At 29.1% G+C, this 14,478-nt stretch overlaps 2 protein-coding genes across 2 annotated transcripts; both read right to left on the reverse strand.

The window, feature by feature from the left end:
- Positions 1–2,906: 2,906 nt before the first annotated feature.
- Cdc42 (cell division cycle 42) lies at positions 2,907–7,675 on the reverse strand. The gene is made up of 6 exons (NM_001126206.2): positions 7,103–7,675; positions 6,784–6,920; positions 5,900–5,972; positions 5,705–5,814; positions 5,446–5,643; positions 2,907–4,066 (listed from the first exon to the last, which is right to left on the reverse strand). Exons 2-6 carry the CDS (start codon positions 6,886–6,888, stop codon positions 3,977–3,979), a joined length of 576 nt encoding a protein of 191 aa, NP_001119678.1. The 5' UTR covers positions 6,889–6,920; positions 7,103–7,675; the 3' UTR covers positions 2,907–3,976.
- A 2,105-nt stretch (positions 7,676–9,780) lies between these two features.
- On the reverse strand, positions 9,781–12,557 carry LOC100161234 (JNK1/MAPK8-associated membrane protein). The gene is made up of 7 exons (XM_016801132.2): positions 12,406–12,557; positions 11,325–11,400; positions 10,960–11,231; positions 10,632–10,859; positions 10,325–10,500; positions 10,179–10,255; positions 9,781–10,120 (listed from the first exon to the last, which is right to left on the reverse strand). The coding sequence occupies exons 2-7, from the start codon at positions 11,352–11,354 to the stop codon at positions 9,905–9,907; spliced, it is 999 nt and encodes a 332-aa protein (XP_016656621.1). The 5' UTR covers positions 11,355–11,400; positions 12,406–12,557; the 3' UTR covers positions 9,781–9,904.
- Between the last annotated feature and the right edge of the window lie 1,921 nt (positions 12,558–14,478).

The following is a 14,478-nucleotide window of genomic DNA, read 5'->3' on the forward strand; positions in this document are numbered from 1 at the left end:
ATCAAATTATAAGAACCCAATTTTATAATATTATTTAATGATTATCAGTGAATAGCTGCGGTGCATGCACAATTATAAGATTGGCAAACTGAAGGCCATCTGGCCATAGTATTAATTAGGCCTAGGCCAATTGTGGATAACACAATTACAGGGTGTGCGAGTGCACACCCTGCCCCCTCCAAATGGCGCCCCTGCACCTACCCCTCTATTTAAGAAAAATCTCAGAGGCAATTGCCTCTGAAATTACCGTACGCCACGCCACTGAACGTTATAATATTATATTTTTATTTTTTTTTTTTTTGGAAATGCTATTCTATTTTTTTGATTAATAATTTTATTTACAAGATGTATGATTAAAGCAAAGGTGGGCAAGTTAAAAAAAAATTAACTTTTTAACAAGTTAATGCCCACTTTTGGATTAAAGATGGTATACTTTCTGATAATAATTAAATAATAATAACCAATCGTATAAACTAAGGACGATTCATTGGTTCATACGCTTCATAGACCTATTATAGAACATCGCCGTTGACGGAAAAACCTACTATGTGCCAAATTTATGATTTTGAGGTTTTGGTATCCCTGAATCCAGAAAAAAATAAGCTATTTATTGATAAAATCTCCTATGTGCTACATCGTAGAATTAATGAGAAATAATAAATAAATTCTCCAATGTGTTACCACATTAAATCGTCCGGGGAAATCCTCCTATGTGGTATCTCCCCATAGAAAAATCCTCTTATGTGCTATTAATTATAAATCGTTTATGAAATAACTCGTATGTTAAAAACAGTTTTTCGTGTTTCCTGAAAACTACGCTTTTTTTACATAGGAGGTTTGTTCCCGCCAACGTGCAACGACGACATATTAGATTATTATTACCTATTTATTTTATTTTATTGTAATTGACGTTGATTAACACTTTTTCATGAACTATTTTTCAATCGATGGTGATGGATAATTTACTAATATAATTTAAATTTATATTTACCCACAGCCTCAGATGATAATATATAACCAATAGCCATACATGTATTTATTATTCAATGTAGCTTGTCCTGAACTATTTTTTAAAGTGGATATTTGTTTTGTGTAAATTAAAAGTAAAACTAAAATTTTTCGAATAAAACCGTTTCGTAAATGGTTACCGGTAATCTTGAAGAATTAAAACCGCTTCCAAACCGATAATCAGTAACCACATTTTTAGAGATCATTTTGATGACCGGTTATCAATTACCACTAATTCTAAAAACCCCTACTAAAAACCCCTTTTATAAAACCGGTAACCACTTTCGAAAACATTTTTGACCCGGTAACCGAATTTTTCATAGGCGGTTTCATGCCCTGATATTTTTAGGGAAAAAAGTATAAACAAAATATTTTAAAAATAATACCATGTATTGAAAATTCGGTAATCATTCGATAAAAATTTCATCTCCAGTTATTTGTTTTTGAATTACAAGAAAATTATTTCATGAAGAATCATTAGTTTACGGGCGGATATCCAATGTCGAAATCGATTTTTCGTTTTGAACTTCAAACACTCATAAAGACATAGGCGCCAATTGGGGGGGGGATTGGGGGTGCTAAGTCCCCCTCCCCAAAAAAAAAACCTAGGACATACAATTTTAATATGCTATATTGCAATAGTCTGCTTGCCTTTAATATATTCAGCCCCTCCAAGCCAAAGAATGAAATTGTGCCTATAAATAAAGAATTAATAATTCTGACTTTTCAGTAGACTTTTTTTTTTGTGAAAGGTAGGAAAATTATGAGTAATCTTCAATTACATTTTTGAATCTTAGATAATATATATAATACTATTATTTTAGGATTAATGTAATTGACAAAACTGAACGTAATTATTTTTTATAAATATATAAGTTGGCTTTTTTCCCTAGATTCCGCGAATATATAGTAATACTTTGGTAGTGTGTTATAATATTGTATTATGTTTATAAGCGGTTAGCAGATTACGTGTCGCATTGCATTGGGACTGAATGAACGTTTGTCTAAATAATAGCATGATGAACGACGAATTTAAATTCCATATACGGCCATGCCCCTTCCCGGTCACCACAATACCAATTATACCGCGACTCCTACGATCTACGCTGCGCTTCCTACCAGTAACTCACCATAAACATGATGACAGTGTGTGTGCGTCACCGTGGCGAACAATTTAGCCATTTACGTCACATACCGACGAGTGACGAGAATCATACGATTATATTGTGATGTTGTCGTTGTTGCAAACTAGCCGGAGGAGAAATGACGCACCGGTTTATGTGACCATCGCCCCCCCCCCCCTCCATTCGAGCACAAAGTAATCTAATATAATAACATTTTAATATTGCGTACGGTTTTTGTCCGGTGACCGATCGCGAGATATTAACTATAATTAATTTGTTTTGACTCCCCCTATGCCACCACCGAACATTGATTTCATTACTTATGTACCTATATAGTATCACACCATAATAATACTACAGTAGTTGTTATAGTTTTCTGAACACCAGCAGCTATCTGTTAACAAATCGTTCGCTTACTGCAACGGTTAGTGATAGAAAATCACAACCAATGAACCAACCGTCTCCATACGTTACCATACCAACTACACTTTATGTAAATTAATTGACGTCAGAATTTCAATTGACCAAAGGTCATATTATGACAACTACGAAACACATAATATAAGATAATATATAATTTGCACGTCAAAAATACTCATACCAATAAATAATAATTAATAATGACGCTATGATAATTATTAATTATTGTCATTTGAATAAATGTACAAAATTAAATAATCCTCATAATCTCATTAGACATTAATCACTTATCTATAATCGATGATAATAGTTTCATCAATTTGGGTAATGCGATACAAACAATAAAACTCAAAAGCCAGTTAAAAATAAATATTTTATTTAACCAATGTGACATCAAGATGATCCATAACATCTAGAACATTATTATATAAAGTAATTCTAGACTCGTCTATTATATTAAGTTAATTGAACAACCATATGAAACTTTAAACATTGCACCTGCAGTTTACAACAATTATTAAAGAGGTTGACAATATATATTATAATATAGGTATAAGTCTTTTTATCTAAACATATCATTTTGATTGTATAAATAGTTATCATTATCTGCATGTCATATTATTCTTCATCATTTCAAAGCAGAGAAGAGTTCAACATCCATAAGCAATTGAAAGTACAATTTTGACTATACAATTATTTTGTACTTTTGAAAGTCCAAAGACATAAAAAAGGTCTTGAGGCATTTGAGTTGTTGTTCACTTAACATTGTATTAAAATTAATTGGTCTACAAATCAGTAATTATAAAAAAATAGAAATACAATTAAGCGTAAAAAAAGTTAGTTTAAAAAAATATCGGTTAGGTCTACTTTTAAAATTATTTTCGGCAGACAACAATTTACCTATTTCCGTAAATGGATACAATTTTTAATTTTTGGTTTATTAGCCTACCTACACATAATGTGGTAAAATATTATTTTCATATTATGGCTGGATTTAATTTAAACGTTAATAATAATTAATATGTATCTTAATAATATTATTAATCATCAAATAAGTAACTGGTGTTACAAGTGAATATTATGTTCAAGAAAAAATATATTATATTAATCAACATAAAATGATACATAAAGAGGATTGACAAAAGAACAAAAAAAAAAAATAAATAAATTGGGTCATTATTATAATAATCAAAAACAACCACAATTAATTATGGCGTATAAAAAACCTATTTATTTATTATTCAATGAATGCACATATTTTCTTGTAAAATATAAAATAAATTATTTATATATATATTTATAGATTAGTAAAAACAAAATAATTATTATTTCATTATTGTATCCATGCTAAATCATGATTTAAATTGTTTTATCTTAAATATTTTCATGACATAATTGTCGCACCTGTTTATTTATCCGCAGCCTTACAATATAACACACTTCCTCTTCTTGACTGGCTCAGGAGGCTCTAAAGCTGCAAGAATAGCTTCATCAAATACATTTTTTAGTCCTTTCTGTAAATAATAGAAGATAAATATTAAAGCTATTAAAACAAATCTCAATTATGTCATATGGGAACAAATACAGAACGATAAATTACAATAATGCATCAGACATTGCATAGGTATAATTTTTTTTACAACTTAAATAGTAGTACAAAAGAAAATAAATTTCTGACTTAATTTTCTATCATTAATGATGGAATCCCATAAACGCATGTGTCTAGATTTATTCTAATCAAATATTTTCATAGGAATGTAAAAAAATTAATTGTTGATTAAGTTTGCAACAACTAATAGATTCTGAGATTTTTAAGAAACTCCATAAGCATTCTGTCATTGGTTATGTTGTGTTAGTCGTAAATGATTATTAGATAAGGTTTATGGGTATAGTAAACGTACAGGAAACTATTTAATGCACTCTTATGCACATATCAAAATCTAATCTATTTTTCTTTCTAAAATGTGGTTTTATTATCCATTCAAATGGACTATTCTTATTTCAATAGTATCTATGTAACAATGCTTACTCTAATTTTCATTCTACTACTCTATAGTATTAACAAGGGAACAATTAAAGCAAAACTTTAAAATTATTTTGGTGATTAAAATTAATATTTTTCAACCACTTTTATTACAGTTGAAAACCTCAAAGGACAAAAACAAAAACTGCGATATGGACATTTCCTTATGTGTTATAGAGAAAATAAATACTTTTTGAGGATAATTTGGGATGTCAGTAGTCAGGATAATTAAATGGGAGGAGGGGGTGAAGTATAAATTAAACCAAGTTTTTTTTACAGTTTTCGTATATAAATGTATATAAATACATTTATCATGGGAAAATATGGCAATAGAGAAAGGAGTATTAAACACCCAAGCCCCTGGCTACACCACTGGTTAGTGTTGTGTACAGTTAAAAATAGAGTGAATAGTTTTTTTAAATAATAAACAGCTATAAGATTTGTTAAACAAACTAATGTGTTGAAATAACATTATATTTCAAACATATCATAGAAGTATACGTTAGCTAATAATAATTGTTCAAATTATAATATAAATTAATTGAAATGATTTTAAACAAACCAAAGTAGCCAATTATTTGTATTAAATCATATTACATATAGTAATATATGTTTTTTTTACGGATCACAAAAAATAATTATTGGCTTTAATAAAAATTGACTTGTAAAAACAGTTAAGTACATTTATACATAATCTTAGTTCTAATTCTCAACTGAACCCCTTCAGAATATCAGTCACAATTTTAGTGACTGGGAATGTCCATTATTCAGAGGTTTCAATGGCATTTCCTTTTACCATCGATTACATATGTTATAGTTAATTTTTTCAATCAATTTCAATTAAATATATCAAAACTTCAATGTACTAACTTGTGTAAGTGCTGAGCATTCAACATATTTTACAGCTTTAAGTTCTTTAGCTAGCTTCTCTCCTTGTTCAGATGATATTGATTTTTGTTTATTTTTGGCTAGTTTCTCTACAGTTGTGGCATCTTCTCTAAGGTCTATTTGTGTGCCAACCAACAGGAATGGTGTTTTTTGACAGTGATGCGTTATCTCTGGAACCCACTGAGAAATACATGTTGGTTATTCAATAATTAACAACTTAGTTACATTAAGATATTTTTACTTTTTCTTTGACATTTTCAAACGAAGATGGTGAAACCACGGAGAAACAAACAAGAAACACATCAGTTTGTGGATAACTCAAAGGTCTGAGGCGATCATAATCTTCCTGACCTAATATTCATTAAAATACAAGCATAACAATTTAGAGTAAAATAAATTGAAAAATTACTATTTCAATGTTGAATAATTATTTTACCTGCTGTATCAAATAAACCTAATGTGTATGGCTCTCCGCCAATCATAACGGTCACTGCATAATTGTCAAAAACCTTAAACAAAATGTACTTGTTAATGTAAATAGTTTTTTTTTAATTAGTATACATTTTGTTACATGCACGTATGGTAACATAATTATCTGTATAGGAAATTTAATCATCGTTGGTGGGTGATATCATATCCAGTCTAACAAATCTATAGAAGAAGATAAACATTGTTTGGGACACATATTTATTTCTATTATGAATACCTAAATTTTATTATTAGGTATATATAAGAATTAAAAACATAAAAATCAATTAAAAAAATGTATTGACAATATAGAGATTAATGAATGAATAAATAATATCAAATCAAACATAACATATTAAGATAAAAAGTTTAAAGGTTATATTATAGTCATTGTACATAGTATACTAGTATACATGTTATAACCCTACTAATAGATACTTAGTAGTTTCTTTCTTTTAAATGTTTATTAATTGTATAAAAACGGTTAACTAACATTTAGTTGTATTAATACTTATGGGAAATAGGAACCTTAAATGAAAATATGATTAATTTGTAATGTACCTACCTACCTAATATAATTTTTATAATTTATATTTTTAATTTTTTATATTGATTTATATTTATTGTGGGATACCTATTAATTATTATATGTATACCTACTAACAATTGTTTGTTTTCATATTATTTATGTACATACCTTATATTTAATGTATGTTTGCATCACAAACAAATTATTGTGAAGGTATTTACCAAAAAAATAATTTGGTCGAATGAAAATAATATTTATAGATTATAATATCTACCCAAGTATGAATAATACTGTAGATTGATAGTAAAGTAATGCGTACTTACAGTCGGTACATATTCTGAAGGAAACTTGTTTGTCGTGTACGATATGAGCAGACAAGTCTTACCAACAGCTCCATCACCAACAACCACGCACTTGATGGTCTGCATGTTGCCGCTATGGAAAGACTCCTATGTGTACACTAAAAAAAAAACCAATATTGTCACAAGACAACGAAACAGGAAGACGTACAGTCGATGGCCGATGTGCATACCACAATTACACACACACACATGCACACATTGGACGAGACGACGATATAAAACGCAATTAAAGTATCATTATTAAATATAATTAGTAATTTCTCCGAGTAGTTTCAGTTACCTGATAAGTAAGCAGCACAGAGCACTCGGAAAGTGTTCTCGCAACTCGCAGCACTCGAATGCTGCCCTGCAGCGGTCTTCGAACCGTGTACCCGGTGAACTAACACACACTGACCGACGTCGATAGAAAGAAATGACAGAACGCAATTGTGAATGAAAAACCGGACAGAAAATCAAAATCAAAACCAAAACATACAAGAAAATCACAAAATCGTGTGCGAGACGCACAGGTACTACGCTACATGTAATTCGGCTCGGCCGGCGCGTACTGCGGGTGTGGGTGGGGAGGGGACGAAATTAAAAAAAAAAAACACTGCGCACGTACAGAACGACCGCTAAAAAGAAGGAAACAAATTTCGCGTACACCTAAAAGCCAGACGATCTTTTATGTAGTACTTATATTGATGTAATGTGTCGTGTGTGACGGAATAACAAAAAATTTCGGGCGTCAACACAGATACACACACAGTGACAGTCTGACACTGACACACGCACACGCGCACGCACGCAAGCAATCCGCACACGGATGGAATTCTCGTGCCACGTTGCCGCACTGTGCGGTTTTGGTTGTGGGCCGCCGGCGGACCGGACTGCACGGAATGAAACGAAGTACGTCTAACGTATTATAATATATAGACATATATAGTATATACTATATAGTATGAGCACAGTGTTGTAGTAGTTGTAGATTAATCTATTCTGTGGTACGAGTACTATAGTACCCGAGAACCGGAGTCCGGACAGTTCTCCCAGGCGGCAGCTGCGGTCGTCGAAGATGATAAGTAATGATGACTGATAAGGAGGACATACCATAAACACGATTAAAGATATTATACTTGTACCACAGACTTCTATAATATCATAGAACAATATGGTAGCATAGAAGTCTGTGATTTGTACTTATGCATGTCTATAATCGTGACCAGAAATGTAATATTATTATGATGTTTAATGCAGGGTTGCATAATTGCATATTAAGCAACTACAGTAACATGTTAGACTTGAACATCTTTAAATTTAATATCTTATAGTTCATGAATAGTATTATACATTATAATACATTTATAAGTTTATAACAATCTAGGTATTATAACTTAAAATGTCTATAATGAAGCATTTATATATTATGAGCTTTAAGCCTTTATACAAGCATTCAATCTCAATTAATGAACGCTGAACCATATACTTTAGGCATTCAAGTATACAACTAATGTCTAATGGTCCTTAAAAAATACTATGGACTATTCTATCTAGGACCTTATCAGAAAGGAATTTTTACACATTAACATAAAAAATATGATTATATTGATATGAACAGCTTGAAAAAATTCTCTAGTTACTAGTTACTACCAGAAATAACCCTTGGTTTAAACATTGATGAATTTTTATTGTTTATACTTTCTTAAATATTATTGATAATTGATAATTAATAATTTTAAACACAGGTATATAAAAATATTTTTATATATCAGTGATGCTTAATTGTATAAGTAGAAGTATAATGGTACTAATACAGAATGATATATAATATAATATGAGAATTGGAGAGAGCAATGATATCATAAACTTGTTCTTAATTTTCTCTCGTGGCAACATATTTATATTGTTTAAATTAAGATAAAGCTTCTAAAAAATGTCCATTATTTTGTAGTCTATAGAAGAGCTTGTATTTTATATTGTTATGTCATAACTTATGAGTTCTCATACCCATTCAAAAACACCTATCCACCTAGAATTTTTTTTTATGCAATTGAATTCATAATAGTAAATAGTTGACACAATTAATTTGTCTATGATCAATATATCTATAGCCTATCTATATCTTTATTAACTATATAGAGAATATAATGAATAGAATATAGATGAAAATATTATATAGGTAGTATGCACAATGATCCATATCAAGCATGCTCATCATAATTTTTTCCTTTAATTATAAATTGAGAAGCTGTTTTATAGTCTAATCATATTTTTCCATTAATCTTTTCTACCATAAATTGTTAGCCTAATAGATTTTTTCTACATTTTAACAGGCATACATCAAAAATTTAAATAGTAGTTTCCGAGTTATTAAATTGTATTAACTAAAAATAATATTCAATGCAAATATGTTTAAAAGATATTATGGTGATTATGAGGATAAAAATATTACAACTATTTTGTACAAAAACTATTCCATAAATCATGGTTCAAAGATCAGCTATTATTTGGTTGTAATTCATTTAAATCCAAGTATGTGTTAATCAAACACAGAGTTAATCTTTTATGCAGAAAACTTTTAAAAACATTAAATATGGTGACACAAATAATTAAATAAATGATACAAGAACTTTGGTTGTTTATATAGTTTTATAATAGTTTATAATATGTATACAATTTACAGTAGCTAGAATGTCTATCTGCAAACTTGAGATTGCCAATTTAAAAGAACATTCAACATAATATCAATAAGTACTAAGATATTTACAAATACAATTTGGTACATTCCAAGTAAATCAGCTGCACATAAAGTGTGATGTTATATTATTGTTATGAAATTATGAGATTATCACTAAATATGCTTTAATAGTCTAAATTCCATTAAAAACTGACTTACTACTTATGCAATTAATCATTTTATTTATTATTAATGCATAAAGTTTTTCAGAAATTAAAAATATAATATTAAAATTCATTGGATTATTTATTATAAATAATGATTTTTTTTTATTTCATAAATAACAATATATATACAGTATAAAAATATAGTTAATAATTGTACACTTGTTTTTTTTTTTTTTAATTTCAACAATTAACTCACCATTCATAATACAAGAATTTTTGATGGTTCACTTATGCGTGTAGTTGCTATATAAAAAAGGGTTGGTAAAGGAATGAGTAACAATAAAGCATAGTCAACTGGTGGATTTTCCAACTGAGTTATGGCAACAATACCAAATCCATGACTGACCCAATGTACAGCTACAATCAGTATGTTTCTTGGTACACATACAGTGTTCACAATCAAATACTTTGCAGACTATAGAATTTAAAATAGTATTATTTATTATTTTAATGAAACAGTTAAAATGTAATACCTGATTTATTTCTGTAGCAAAATGAATCGCACTTGATATTACAGAAACAACAATTACAATATAAGGAAATGTGACATCTAATAAAAATAAACGTATATTATTTAAATAACACATACTTAAAATAAAATGTTTTAAAATATACTTACAAACAATACCTCCTAGGAACGCATGAATTATAGCTGCTATAGGGAAAAAATATAATCCGGCATAAATAGTTTTCAAATAGGCCCCTCTGTTAAGATTGAAATAAGCAGACAACAATGGACGTATCGTGAGCAAAACAATTATACAAGCCAAATAAAAAATAAAAACCATGGAATACCTGAAAATTTTTTACCAAAAATAAAAATATGTCATAAAGTAATATTTGAATACACATGGCAAATATTATTGAAATTATGTAACAGGTATAATCATTTATAATCGATGGCATAAAATATAAATAAGACATACAATGGATATACAGCTTCTTGAGTACATCGTAATGATTCACGGTAATCTGGTGTTGGATTATACAAAACGGTGTACCAATCAGATAGCCATTGTGTACGACATGATCGAATCCATAGTTGACCAATAGGATCAACAATTAGGACTGCTGAAACCGCTGCAATAAATATTTCCAATATTGCTGATACATTTAGGACAACTTTTGTTTTAGTTTTTTTCTGAGAATTTCCACTGTAATAAAAATGTAATAATTAATTTGGCAGTCAAAATATAAGATGAAAATATTAATAAATTAAAACAATCTTTAAAAAAGAAATTAAAAAATAGATACTTTTTTCCTTTGAATGCCCATAATATTGATGACAAAGAAAGATCTATGTACACAGCATGAAATAATAAAGGCACTGTCGCCATGAATAAGAGGTACATGAAATCATATGATGAAGGAGAATCTGTGCATTGTTGACAAATATGAATTGAATTCACTTTTGTACCCGAAGGACACGAACCACAATCACTTGTACGTCCATTACCTAAATCTAGTCGACCACAATAGTAGCCAGGACATCTTGGTTCGAGTATTTGGTCAATACTATTATGATTCTAAAATTACAAAATCAAGAACCACAATAATATATTAATGCATATTTGATGAAAAAATCTTACATTCTGTTATATAATTAAAGATTAACTCACTTCAAAAAAATGTTGGTAATGTTCTCCCATTACAGTAGAGGTAAGAGAGTACGGATTTCATATGATCATGCTGTGCCTAAGAGCATAAACATGGACAATGTCATTAAAATATATAGGTATATTAAATATTATAGGCAATATAGTGTTACTTCCTCACGGGAGGGGGATATAATATTCATGAAGATATCATTTAACAGAAAAAAATACTTGAGATTGTTTTTGTATGGAATATTATTTCCAAAAAATTATATAATTTAAGAATGGTACATATTATACAGGAATAAGTATTATATTGAACTGGTATATAATATTGACCGAAATTATACAAACCAGGATAATATAAAACGGTAAAATAAATTTTAGGAATCAAATCTGGAACAATAATAATTCAAGTCTCTAAAATGAGGACTGATATTAAACAGCACTGTATGTTTCAGGACAGGTAATAAATAAGAATCATATTTTACCAAAAAATACAGTCCTGAACTGTGTAATATTCTCCCAATCAATAGGTACCCATCCTGTAAAATTAGATTCTTATTTAACGTTGGTCCTGATTTTTGCAGTTCCAAGTACCTAATAATATTATCATAATCACTACTGTTTCTTACTAACAGAATTACAGAATTTTATTTTACTGATTTATATCATATTAGTTCTTATGATAACTATAAATATATCATTCCAAAAAAATACTGTGTAATACCTACCATCCTTAAATAATAATATAGTAAATAAATACTGGTTCCTGTAATTATTTTCCTGGTTTATATGTAGCCCAACTGGGATTTGCATATACCTTACAATCAACAAAGAAAGTAACCTGAATGATTCAATAATTTCACAACAGGCTTAAGTATGCGGTAGAAGAATATAGGAAAATATATATCGTAAATAGTTGTTATTAGTATTTAGTAGGTAGGTAGTAACTAGTACTTTTGTTTTACTTTTTGTTGAAATAAACAATGGCGACTAGTCACTGTAACAGTAATTAATGGCTGTCCAGTAATAAGTGTATTTTTGGTGAAAAAAAAAGGCATACACAGCGTAAAAATATAGAATAAAATTGAAAAGTACTCACACCAAGCTAAATCAATCTATAACTTATTAGTAGTGTCGGTCTTGCGGCGCTAACTATTTTGCTGGGTATCCACATAAACCATCATTTTCGATTTTTCATGATAGTTCAGGAGAACAACAATATTGTGATTTCATATTATCATAGATATTATCACTTAGATCACATGCACTACAACAAACGTCACTGACCTCTAGCAAACCAATAATATTATGTACTTTACACCATAGAGTATACTCTATGCTTTACACTACGGACTACTACTGTAGTAGTCCGTGCTTTACACTTACAATCATAGAACAACATTATATACAATATTCCTCTCAATTAACTTTTATTCCAAAATTGGGAAAATTGTACATTGGGACAAAAATATTTTGGGTGAATTTGGATACTCCCTATAATATATACAATATTTGTACACAATACACAGAATACAGTTGTAATCAAGAACACCATGCAAATTGAAATAACCATGATATAAATAACATGGTATGATCGCAAAAGTCCAGATTTGGTCCCAAGTTCGCGCAATATGTCACTTGCTTACCCGTATTATCATATTGTCATTAAATTATTATTACTATACACTATGCTACGTCACGTGCTTACCGAAGGATCTGACCGTCAAAAAGTTACGATCATACCTATTGTTTTTATATCATGGAAATAACTCATTTTCCAATTTTTGCACTTACAACATGTGTGCATTATGCCATCGCGCTAACACCTAACCATTGTAGCGTATACCATGACCAATTAATAAAATTACTAGTTTCAAAATTAAAGTCATTTAGAGGACAGTAAGAACTGACCAAGAAAGATAGAACATTATTTAACGATGTATCAATGATCTCAATGATGTCTGTGAAGAATGAACATAGCTTCCGTACATTTATTTCATTACCATATGGCATTTATAAATTAATTATTCGGATAAGGCATGCAGCCGGAATACTGAATATTCTTTTGCCTATGAATATCTTACAAGGGGCTTTAATCACAATGTAAAGAGTAGAGAATATGTAAACGCTCCAGAACTTCGTTGGTCCATACCGGTATAAATTTCCCCTTAAAACGAATACCGGTATAAAGTAAAGAAATTTTTTTGCGATAATAGTTTAAAATATTTGTTATACCGATATAATTTTCCATTTTATTTAGGAACCCACGCTATAAAGAAATTATCTAATTTAATCCAAATTCTAAAAGAGAAAAAACTTTTCACAAGAATTAGTTCATTACAGAATGATTATTAAATTTTAGAGTGCACTAAATAATCAATGTTTAAATAATCTCAACAAAAAATCAACTGGTGATATTCATGAAACAAAAAGGCGGGTAAGTCGTGGATGTCGCTCTGCTGTACAGTAGGTTACAAGTGGGTTACTGTAATGGATGGAATTAAATTTGAATCCAATGATATTATATCATTGTATACGAAAAACGATTCTGAACGGAGATGATTTGTCAGTCTAGGATATATTATTTTTAAAGAAAAACTTATGGAGAACCTTGTACCAAATTTTAAAAACTTAGTTATAAAAGAAAAAATTTTTACGATTTTTCAACCACTAAATTACTTGCAAATTTTCGCAATTTTGACATATTTCGTATAAATTTGAACTTTAAATGCTTATAAATAAAAATTGTGACAATGTATTCCTTTTATTTTGCAACTGCTATTGTAAAAATATGTTAGGAGCCTTGTATTAAATTTCCAAATCTTAGAATTAAAAAGAAAAACTTTTATGAATTTCTGTCTAAGATAATTTGAACATTGCCGTAATTTTTACGTATTTAGTCAAAATTTGAACTTTAAATGCTTATAAAAAAAAAATCGTGACTATATATTTCTTTTATTTTTCAATTGCTATTGTAAAAATATATTATGAGCCTTGTATTAAATTTTGAAATCTTAGATATAAAAGGAAAATTTTTTATGAATTTCTAGCATAAAATAATTTACGAATTTTCGTGATTTTTACATAATATGTTGTCAAAATTTGAACTTTAAATGCTTATAAATAAAAATTGTGACAATGTATTCCTTTTATTTTGCAACTGCTATTGTAA

The sequence above is a fragment of the Acyrthosiphon pisum genome, chromosome A1 (assembly GCF_005508785.2).
Source record: "Acyrthosiphon pisum isolate AL4f chromosome A1, pea_aphid_22Mar2018_4r6ur, whole genome shotgun sequence".
NCBI lineage: Eukaryota > Metazoa > Arthropoda > Insecta > Hemiptera > Aphididae > Acyrthosiphon > Acyrthosiphon pisum.